The following is an 11,950-nucleotide window of genomic DNA, read 5'->3' on the forward strand; positions in this document are numbered from 1 at the left end:
TGACATGCCGCTTCTGCGTCCCTGGGGTTCCTGCTGCAGCTGGTTCCAGCAAACCCAAACATTTTAGCTATCTGCAATGAGCTGCGGATTTGACAGTCAAAAATTGTGCAGCTTCATTGCTGGAAGAAATTTGTTTGGTTTGGAGAAGACCAGGTTTTTTCTTTTCTTCATTCACACTCTTTGCCAACACAAATGACACAGTCCTCTGGAGTTTCACGCACCAGGTTGCCATAGTCTTTATCCCCAAGAAGTGCTGGCTGTGGCCATGGTCTTTATCCCCAAGAAGTGCTGGCTGTGGCCATGGTCTTTATCCCCAAGAAGTGCTGGCTGTGGCCATGGTCTTTATCCCCAAGAAGTGCTGGCTGTGGCCATGGTCTTTATCCCCAAGAAGTGCTGGCTGTGGCCATGGTTTTGTTTTTGTTTTTTGGCCAGACTTGCGGAGTGGTCGGCGTGCACATCAGATGAAACCGTAGCATATTGGTATGACGCTAGTAGGAAGGATACAACTACAAGATAATATCACCACCAAGACCACAGCATACATCATCATCCCTGAAGGCTGGTTGGTCAGAAAACCATTATCTTTCCTTGAAGCCATGGTTTGCATCTCTGGCACCTCCCCCGAAATCGGCGTATGCTGCCTGAATGGCGGGGTAAAAACGGTCATACACGTAAAAATCTTGGGAGTCTAAGCCCATGAACGAAGAAGAAGAAGATCTCTGGCACAACAGCCTAAGGACTTGACAGGAGCAGCAGAAACTCCTGGAAGAAGAGTTAAAAGGCCTGCGGAGGATGTCCAAACTTCACCCTTACAGAAGAAGTTATGTTATATTATATTCAGCCAAGAACTGCTGGCCAGCTCCTAAAGAAGCTGACTGTTATGTGACATTTCGTGCACTTATAGAAGAAAAGCAAAAAGAACTGCAGAGAATGGGACAGCTTAATCCCCTTGGGAATAAGATATGTATACTGTCTTCTTTGATCAGCTAAGAGTTACTGTCAACCAGCTCCTGAAGAAGAAGCTGTCTGTCTTGGCTAAAGCAGACATCTTTCCGGAAAAGGAGATCATGAACATCCTCCAAGAAACGGAGACCAATGTGGGGGACAACCAAATGTCCTTCCCTGCATCCATTATGAACAGCCCACCTACACCACTGCCTGTCCGACGCCCGCTGGAAGTGAAACATAGAGGTTGCCAGAACACAAACTGACAGCAAGTATTTGGTTAAAGAACTTTGCTGTCAGTCTTTGGTTCAAGTTCTTAAACCAGAGGAAGTTGAAGTCATCAGGGGGAAGGAGCTGAGTAGCTGGAAATCAGCAGTGATGCAGGAGTGGGAAAGTGTTTGTATGCTGTTGTTTGGTGAAGATGTGTTCCTGCCTATTGCTTCACCTGAAGAAGAAGAATGGAACGCCATCAGCCCACACCTCAGCTGTCTTTGCAAGAATTGGTGATCATTCACCAACCAGCGATGATGGCTACCATCCAGGAAGGCATCCAGACCACATGCTGACTTTTACCCCAGCATGCTGTGAACATGCTGTGAACATGCTGTGAACATGCTGACTTTTACCCCAGCATGCTGTGAACATGCTGTGAACATGCTGTGAACATGCTGTGAACATGCTGTGAACATGCTCATTGTTCTTTTGTTTTTTAATTTTTCTTTCAGGTGTCGTCACCGTATGATCCAAGCCGTTGTTCGAGTTGTTGCAGGATGCAGAAGCCAAAGAGTGAAGATTCTGCTCCTGTTGAAAACATTTTTTTGATTAGTGCTTTTGTGAACAAGAAACAATTAACAAGTGGCTCTATCCCATCTCCCCCCGTCGCGATATAACCTTGAACGGTTGAAAACGACGTTAAACACCAAATAAATGAAGAAATGTTGAAAACATGCTCACACTGGAAAAATGTAGCCACAAGTTATTCTGTGGTTGAGCTTACCAGTTGTCTTACCAGCTGGAGACACTAGCTGACGGGAAAAAACCCATGTCAGCTGGAGACACTAGCTGACGGGAAAAAACCCATGTCAGCTGGAGACACTAGCTGACGGGAAAAAAACCATGTCAGCTGTCTGGTAATACTATTATGTTGTGTATTACAGCGATAGTGTTCTTGTACAAGCTGCAGCTGTGCTTGTAATATAGACTGTTACATGCTTACCTTTTCACCAGTTTCACACTAGTCATAGGCTATACTGGTTCAACACTAGTCATAGGCTATACTGGTTCAACACTAGTCATAGGCTATACTGGTTCAACACCAGTTTTGATGGCCTTTTATGAAGGTCAGTCAGCATTTGGACTTACTTGACCATCTCATTACTACTTTGAATCCCAGCTTGAAAAACTTGCACAGCTGAAGATTTGAAGGCATTCCTCTGATTCAAAACAGCCTGAGGTCTTCTGTAATGAGGGACGCGTTTCATTTTCAGAACTTGACATCATCTGTAACATCCTTTCATTTTCAGGGAAAAGTGTAAAGGAAAGATCACTTTTCTTGAATAATCTTCCCCCGAATGTGGACGAAAACTTTCTAAGGATTTTGTTCCCACGCAGCCTGAAGATTGGACTTGTGAAGGTTTCTGAAGACGTCAGGTGAGTGGCAGGTTGAACATTTCCAAAGAATGCTTATTTTTGTGCAGGTGAAAGTTATGAACTGTGCAAACTGCTTTGTTGAAACAAACCTTTGCCCTTTACTAGACAAGGCATGAAAGCACAAACTATTCGTGTTTGCCTTTTTTGCTTCAGAAGGCTTGACTGAAACAACAAGAACACTGACTATATAGTCAGCGATGCAGCGGTCAGATCCAGTGTTGCCATCATACAATCCTTTGTACTGGAGGCAGCGGCTGATGTTATTGTTAATCAGCATCCTGTCACCCGACTGGAATTAATTGGGTGCAAGCAGACACTTGTTGCAGCAGATTTTCCCATCGCCCTGGCAACAGGCCAACATTGCTCTCACTCTCTCTGAAATATCTGTCAACAGAAGGCCTTCTTCTGAAAGTCATCCAACAGGCAGATGTATACTTAGTTTCAATTGTAGTACACACCTAAAATGTTTCCTTAGCTGCTGATTTCAGAACTGTTGGCCTGAACAGTTTTGAATGGAGAAGAAGAGACAGTTCAAAGCTGTCGATCAGAAAGTTTCAAGTTGCGGTTTCAAGGCTTCAACAGCACGTTCCGATTGATGGAGGGTGTTGTGACTTTATGATTACAACATTGAAAATAGTGAAGGCTCTGTCCTCCCAAGTGATGAGAGCATTCATATTATTTCATCCTAGCTCATTCTACGATGGCATTATGCATCCATTGGCAATGTAGTGTGTGACAGCAGTGTAAATCCTAAATAAATTGAAATCGCTGCATCTGACATCTCCTTTACAGAGTTTGATAGTCACATGCATGGAAACATCTGAGCTGTATGCTGATGGATGGTGAGCACATCAACTTCTTGGTTCATGCAAGGTGAAGGAGTGATTTCAGTTCCTTCCTTGAGGCCCCCCCCCCCCCCCCCCCCCTTTTTTTTGCCTCTTCCCATGCCAGAAGAACGTTTCTTCTTGACATTTCTTTGAGACGCCATCCCCACTTCTTTCCTTGGCGCTCCTATCCGCATTGAATAGACTTGAAGGAGCTCTATGGCCTGATGGGTTGATATGTACCCTCATGGATTTAGCTCTTTCATTACAATGCACATTCCATTTGGAATTCATTTTTCAGATCATGACTCCACCTGACTCCTGAGTCCAAATTTTTCATTGTTTCCACTGCAGTCCAGACTGTCAGGAAATGTTCTGTCAGAGAACATCCCCCTGTCTTCACATCTTCAGTTGGGCCTTGTTGGCGCAGGGCATCCACACTGCACCACTCACTTTGACATGTTTACGTCAGCAGTTTCCCCGTGTCCGGTTAAGAAACAAAATGTATTTCTTACGGTTATATGCCTAATATGGTCTGATGTGAAATGAAAATACCCGTAACATGAACAACAACAATGACAACAACGAAAACAAGCATGCATCAGAAATAATTATGATAGCACAGAATCTTGGCGTAAGATTCCACAGAAATAATTATGGTAGCACAGAATCTTGGCGTAAGATTCCACAGAAATAATTATGGTAGCACAGAATCTTGGCGTAAGATTCCACAGAAATAATTATGGTAGCACAGAATCTTGGCGTAAGATTCCACAGATGTTCAACACAAAGTTGAACCTGCTGCAGTGTTTGTTATTTGCTGGTATGGTCTGTCAGCATAGATCAACCCTGGAACCGTGCTGAAGAGGATGCCTGTTAAACTTGCAGGACTGGAGTTCCCCAAGGTTATGAACCAAGCATACCTTCACAAGTTTTCTTGGATACATGTACATCCACATCGCTTTTCATCACAGGCGCCTCACTCTGTATGTGTGTGCTATCCATACAGTGTGAATATAATTTATACAGTGAGAGGGCTACTGTTTTTTCTCGTTTTGCTGATTTTATTTGGTCCCGTGCCACTGCACTCATGATCAAACAAATTCTATCCTGTCAAATACCTGTGTCTCCAACAGACGTCTAAACATGTTTCCTGCTGCAGTGTCATCGCTTTTGTTGCCCTATCTTTGTGGAGAGGCTCAGGCCGCATAGCACAGTTGGTTGAGCACTGGACTTGTCATCCTCAGGTCACTGGACTTGTCATCCTCAGGTCACTGGTTGGAATCTAGACCCAGACAGACGTTGGTATACGTTATGCTCAGACTCGGAGTCCAACTCTCATGTAATCTAGACTGAGACAGACGTTGGTATACGTTATGCTCAGACTCGAAGTCCAACTCCCATGTCACCTTTGTGGTACATAAAAGACCCTGGTTATTCTGCCTAAAGTGCTGATGGCTGATTACAACTAAAGTTGTAAAGACGCCACGTAGCGCAACTCTGGTTGCTGCTAGCTTTCCAATGAGAGGAAGTTACCTGAATTTCCCCACCAATGAGATAATACAGTAATGAAAATGAAAAGCTGGTGACAGTGAGGCTCACTGCAGTGTGTGTTGTGTGTTCAGATCAGCAGTGCTGCAGATGAAGGATCGGCAGATGGCCAAGAATCATCTGATCTGCTTCACAGACTACTTCATTGATGGACGAGACATCCAGATGGGGATCGTTGACATGTCGCAAGAAGGTGAGCTGATGGAATTGGGTCTGAAGACAAGGGCGTATAGTTACTACTGTTAGTTCAAGGCTCAAGTTTGAGTGTAGTGTCTTAATAGTGGATCTCTCATTTTACGGTAGAGTTAATACATTGGGGGGGGGGGGGGTGATTGCTCTTGTAAGACCTAGATTTTTCAGATGTTCTGTTCATAATGTTTGCAAATATATTTGTGTATTAAGACCCCCTTTGTTGTGGACCTGAAGTTATTGGTGGTCTTGAGATTTTGTGTGTGTGGGCTGTTGCATTTATGATAATTTCTTCAGAAACTATTTATTGGTAAAATGCGCACCAGAATGTTCCCCTCAGTTCATGTAGCTTCTGAGAAGACCAGGTATTGAAAGGAAAAGTAGGGTTGCATGGTTGTATTGGGTGAGAGGGATCACAGTTGGAGAGGGATGGATTGTAAATTTGTATGCAATAACTACATGGGTGCAACTCTGCCGGCTTTTTTTTGGTTTCATCGGCTGCCGGCAGTGCCGGGTTTTGAAAAGTTGACGAGTATAAGACTAGTAAGAGAGCACAAATTTTAGGATGAATAGTATGGTTTACTTTGTATGTTTTGGTTCCAGGAGAGGGGTTTTTTTGGCATTTTAAATACTAAAAAAGCTTCGGCTTATGGGGGGCTTCGCTGCCCCTGTACCCCAAGTTTTGCAGGTTTTTTTGAATTTTCCAGGTTGCACCCATGTAACTATGCTGTATACACACATGAGAAACTTGTCAAAACAGAAACTACCGTTAGAATTACTAATGCAAAAAAAGCTCTCAGGAAATTGGTCATGTAGTAATAATCTATTACTGTTAGTATGAGTCAAGACAGCACCACACTTAGTACCATTCTGCTTGCTTGCTAAATTAAAGCTGCAACTGGTATCGTGTATCATCAAGCCACACACATTTGAATCACAGCCTTTATATGTATGTATTTTTGTGTGTGCAGAAGCCCTCGAGAGATTTCCCGGAACCATGCAAAGACATCTGAAATCAAAAGCAGCGAATAAGTCAACCGCTTCTGCATCCGACAACAAGAGGGAGGAAGTGGCACAGAAGTCAAGCCCAGACAAAAGAGACTCTGGGGAGAAAAGGTCAAGGTCGTCAAGCAGAAGGCGAGAGGCCGGGTCATCAAGCAGGCGACAGGAAGAGCGATCATCAAGTCGCAAGGGGGATGATCCATCATCAAGTCGCAAGGGGGATGATCGATCCAGCAGTAAGAAAGACAAGTCTTCAGACCACAAGAGAGAGGAGAAATCTTCAAGTGTAAAGAAGGACGCTGGAGAGGCACAGCCAGAGAAAAAGGCCAGCCCAGAAGATCTGGAGAAAAGAGAGAAAGAGAGAAAGGAAAGGGAGAAGCGGGACAGAGAGAAACGTGAAAAAGAGAGATTGGAGAGAGAGAAAAGAGACCGGGAACGAAGAGAGAAAGAACAGAAAGACAGAGAGGCTGAGAGGCAAAAAGTGCGACGGGACAGAGAAAAGCAGAGAGATGAAAAATTAAAGAAAGAGAGAGACATGCGGAGATGGCACGAAGAACAACAGTCTCTTCGAGACAGACAGAGACAGGAGGAAGAGAGAGAGAGGGAGATACACAGACAGATGGCGCGGCAAAGAGAACTAGAGATCCGCCGCGAAGAGGAACTTCAGCAAGAAATGGACATGCAGCAGCAGTTTGAGATCCAGCGAGAGATGGTGATGCAGCAAGAAATGGAGTTTCAGCGAGAGCTGGAGATTAAGCGTGAAATGGAGATTCAGCGTGAAATGGAGATTCAGCGTGAAATGGAGATTCAGCGTGAAATGGAGATTCAGCGAGAGCAGCGGGAACTGGAGAAGCAGCGAGAGTTGAAGAGACTCAAATTTGAACAGCTGCAAGAACTGGAGAGGAAGAAGCAGGAACGGCTGGAGCAGGAACACCTGCAGCTCATCATGCTAGAACAGGAACGCCAAAGACAAGCCAGAGAGGAGGCTGCCCTCAAACTCAAGCAGATCGAAGAAGACCACCGAAGACAGCGCGAGAGGGAAGAGAGGGAGAGAGAGAGGGAGAGAGAAAAGGAGCTCGAAAAGGAGCGCAAGCTGGAGAGGAAGAGGGAGCGGGAGAGAGAGCGAGAAGCAGAACGCGAGAGAAAGCGGCTGAAGCGAGAGCAGGAACACAGAAGACACGACAGGGGGAGACAGGATCAACCAGATGTCAAACGAAGTCGTTACAGCTCTCCTCACTCGCAGGGAGAAATCATGGGTCACTCAAGTGCAAACTTTGGGCGGCAGCAGCAAGGTAAATCCTTGCATTGTCTTACCAAATGTGATAACCATAGGTACACAGCGTATTTTTGTCTCATGTTCTTTGTCCATGCTTTTTCACAGAGCTGATCATGTTGACTGATGAGAGAGCAACAGAGATAATTTTAGTAATTAATTTAATAACCTCTGCCCTTAAAGATTACTTGAGTTTATTGAATCTCTGCAATAATAACTTGGAAAAGTTACCGTAAAGTGTTCTCTCTGTGAGTCCACGTTTTTACTGCTTGCATTATTCCCCTTCTAGGCTGTATAATGTTTTGAAAGGTCTGTCTGCTAAAACTGCCAAAGACCAATGAGACAATTATTGCTTCCCATGAAGGCCCCTTTGACAACACCAGAGGGGATCGCCACTCAGCAGATCGCCAGAGAATGGGTCAAGATCAGGACTTCAGAATGCCGGGTCGTTCAGGCGCCAGTGCTTCATCTGGCCGAGGTCTCCTTGGGCCTGTACCTCACACTGATGCTGAGGTAAGTCGGCCAGCAGCGTATTGTTTCTTCCACATCCTAGTGTCTGTGCCTTCCAGATACCATCCTTCTGGTGTAGCGTGTTTACCATTACAGATCTGTCCAGGCTTTTACATGGGGTCCAGGCTTTTACATGGGGTCCAGTTTTTTACATGGGGTCCAGGCTTTTACATGGGGTCCAGTTTTTTACATGGGGTCCAGGCTTTTACATGGGGTCCAGTTTTTTTACATGGGGTCCAGTTTTTACATGGGGTCCAGGCTTTTACATGGGGTCCAGTTTTTTACATGGGGTCCAGGCTTTTACATGGGGTCCAGGCTTTTACATGGGGTCCAGTTTTTTACATGGGGTCCAGGCTTTTACATGGGGTCCAGTTTTTTACATGGGGTCCAGTTTTTTACATGGGGTCCAGTTTTTTACATGGGGTCCAGTTTTTTACATGGGGTCCAGTTTTTACATGGGGTCCAGTTTTTTTACATGGGGTCCAGTTTTTTTTACATGGGGTCCAGGCTTTTACATGGGGTCCAGGCTTTTACATGGGGTCCAGTTTTTTTACATGGGGTCCAGTTTTTTTACATGGGGTCCAGTTTTTTTTACATGGGGTCCAGTTTTTACATGGGGTCCAGTTTTTTTTACATGGGGTCCAGTTTTTTACATGGGGTCCAGTTTTTTACATGGGGTCCAGTTTTTTACATGGGGTCCAGGCTTTTACATGGGGTCCAGTTTTTTACATGGGGTCCAGGCTTTTACATGGGGTCCAGTTTTTTACTTGGGGTCCAGTTTTTTTACATGGGGTCCAGGCTTTTACATGGGGTCCAGTTTTTTTTACATGGGGTCCAGTTTTTGAGTCACTTGAGAAAAAGTGACTCTATGTAATCGGTCAGTGTTAGTCTGTCCGGACGGCCGGCCGTCCGTAGACACCACCTTAACGTTGGACTTTTCTCGGAAACTATCAAAGCGATCGGGCTCATATTTTGTTTAGTCGTGACCTCCAATGACCTCTTCACTTTAACGATGGTTTCGTTGACCTTTGACCTTTTTCAAGGTCACAGGTCAGCGTCAAAGGAAAAATTAGACATTTTATATCTTTGACAAAGTTCATCGGATGTGATTGAAACTTTGTAGGATTATTCTTTACATCAAAGTATTTACATCTGTAGCCTTTTACGAACGTTATCAGAAAAACAAGGGAGATAACTAGCCTTTTCTGTTCGGCAACACACAACTTAACGTTGGGCTTTTCTCGGAAACTATAAAAGTGACCGGGCTCAAATTTTATGTGAACGTGACTCATTGTGTTGTGAATAGCAATTTCTTCCTGTCCATCTGATGCCTCATATAATATTCAGAACTGCGAAAGTGACTCGATCGAGCGTTTGCTCTTCTTGTTACATGGGGTCCAGGCTTTTACATGGGGGGGCAGACCTTTGTACGCATGATTGTCTAGGATACGATCAGTACGGTCACCGGACAAAAAAAACACCACGACAATGATGCCTAGACTACTTTTCTTCACTAGCCATTTTTGAATCATGGATGTTCAAATGTGTGGAGTACTCTCAATTTTTTTCAAAATACACCAAGTTTGTTTGAGAATACATACATATATACATACAAACATACATACAAACATACATACATACATACATACATACATACATACATACATACATACATACAAATATACAGCAGGCATGGGAATTGTCCGCCAAACAACGGATTTCCGCCGAATTTTTTTTTTTCTTCCGCCGAAAATGCAAAAGTGTCCGCCGAAAAAATAAAGGGGGGAGGCACACAAAAAAAAGCACCGGTTACTTTGGCCTTTGCGCAAAAGCCCGCGAAAACTTTCCGTACTTTGTTCACGCACTGCTACCGCCCGCCTCAGTTATTGAACTTTTATGTTTGAAAGTAAACCAGATTGCACAGATTGTGTTACAAGTTACATTGTCCTGTTTGTCTCAAAAGATCAATTTTTTTGAGTCACTTGAGAAAAAGTGACTCTATGTAATCGGTTAGTGTTAGTCTGTCCGGCCGGCCGGCCGGCCGGCCGTCCGTAGACACCACCTTAACGTTGGACTTTTCTCGGAAACTATCAAAGCGATCGGGCTCATATTTTGTTTAGTCGTGACCTCCAATGACCTCTACACTTTAACGATGGTTTCGTTGACCTTTGACCTTTTTCAAGGTCACAGGTCAGCGTCAAAGGAAAAATTAGACATTTTATATCTTTTCTCGGAAACTATCAAAGCGATCGGGCTCATATTTTGTTTAGTCGTGACCTCCAATGACCTCTACACTTTAACGATGGTTTTGTTGACCTTTGACCTTTTTCAAGGTCACAGGTCAGCGTCAAAGGAAAAATTAGACATTTTATATCTTTGACAAAGTTCATCGGATGTGATTGAAACTTTGTAGGATTATTCTTTACATCAAAGTATTTACATCTGTAGCCTTTTACGAACGTTATCAGAAAAACAAGGGAGATAACTAGCCTTTTCTGTTCGGCAACACACAACTTAACGTTGGGCTTTTCTCGGAAACTATAAAAGTGACCGGGCTCAAATTTTATGTGAACGTGACTCATTGTGTTGTGAATAGCAATTTCTTCCTGTCCATCTGATGCCTCATATAATATTCAGAACTGCGAAAGTGACTCGATCGAGCGTTTGCTCTTCTTGTTACAAATTTAAACCATATAATACATGTATATATTTTTTTTCTTCAAAAAAGCAAAAATTGGTACATTTTTGTACTAAAAACTCTGATTCTAAAAACAGAATTTAATGGCAAACTTGGAGCTCAGATGACACCAGATTGCACCATCTGGGTTCTTTGGAGAAACATTTTTCCGGGGGGGCATGCCCCCGGACCCCCCTAGTAAGGCTAGGCGCTTTGCGCCGTCGACTTGACGCTTCGCGTCTTCAGTTATAGATTTTCCGCCTTTTTTACAATTTTCAATTCCCATGCCTGATACAGGGACTGGGTGGCCGAGTGGTAACACACTTGCGCTCGGAAGCGAGAGGTTGCGAGTTCGACCCTGGGTCAGGGCGTTAGCAATTTTCTCCCCCCTTTCCTAACCTAGGTGGTGGGTTCAAATGCGAGTCTTTCGGATGAGCCGAAAAACCGAGGTCCCTTCGTGTACACTACATTGGGGTGTGCACGTTAAAGATCCCACGATTGACAAAAGTGTCTTTCCTGGCAAAATTGTATTGGCATAGATAAAAAAATGTCCACCAAAATACCCGTGTGACTTCGAATAATAGGCCATGAAAAGTAGGATATGCACCGAAATGGCTGCGATCTGCTGGCCGATGTGAATGCGTGATGTATTGTGTAAAAAAAAATTCCATCTCACACAGCATAAATCCCTGCGCCTTTGAAGTTGTGCGCGATATAAATTGCATAAAATAAAAATTAAAAAAATTTATAAATCCCTGCGCTTAGAACTGTACCCACGGAATACGCGCCATATAAGCCTCATATTGATTGATACATACAAACATACATACATACAAACATACATACAAACATACATTCAAACATACATACAAACATACATACATACATACATACATACTAACATTCATACATACATACATACACACATACAAACATACATACATACATACATACATATACACACATACAAACATACATATATATACCGAGCAACAAAAGAAACGCAAAAAAATTCTGCAATGTTTGATTGACAAAATCTCAAACAATTATAGAGTTAGAATTATCAAACCACAAAATTTTGATGAAGGCATGTTTGACCTAGCTGTTGAGTGATTATTTTGATGCTGCGCCTTTTTTTAACACACGGGACAAGCAGGTTTAACGTTAACGAAGTTTTGGAGGTCTCGCTCAGTCAGTCTTCATCGCGCTCTCTGGCCACTGATCGGACACTGGTGGTTTCCAATGATGTTCCTGGTAGTTACAGCGGCTGTATTGAATCGATCTCGAGGGCGTTGTGGCAGGAAATTGCGATCTTGTCTTATTTGGGGT

The 11,950-nt window shown here is 43.7% G+C and overlaps 1 protein-coding gene across 1 annotated transcript in view; it reads left to right on the plus strand.

Moving 5' to 3' along the window:
• The window catches only part of LOC138960371 (uncharacterized), a 32,988-nt gene that overhangs the window by 10,871 nt on the left and 10,167 nt on the right, over positions 1–11,950 (plus strand). Inside the window, exons 6-9 of the mRNA XM_070332266.1 lie at positions 2,469–2,595; positions 5,045–5,163; positions 6,131–7,453; positions 7,799–7,947. Coding sequence (XP_070188367.1) covers positions 2,469–2,595; positions 5,045–5,163; positions 6,131–7,453; positions 7,799–7,947 — 1,718 coding nt within the window. The remainder of the gene's footprint in view (positions 1–2,468; positions 2,596–5,044; positions 5,164–6,130; positions 7,454–7,798; positions 7,948–11,950) is intronic.

The sequence above is a fragment of the Littorina saxatilis genome, linkage group LG2 (assembly GCF_037325665.1).
Source record: "Littorina saxatilis isolate snail1 linkage group LG2, US_GU_Lsax_2.0, whole genome shotgun sequence".
Taxonomy (NCBI): domain Eukaryota; kingdom Metazoa; phylum Mollusca; class Gastropoda; order Littorinimorpha; family Littorinidae; genus Littorina; species Littorina saxatilis.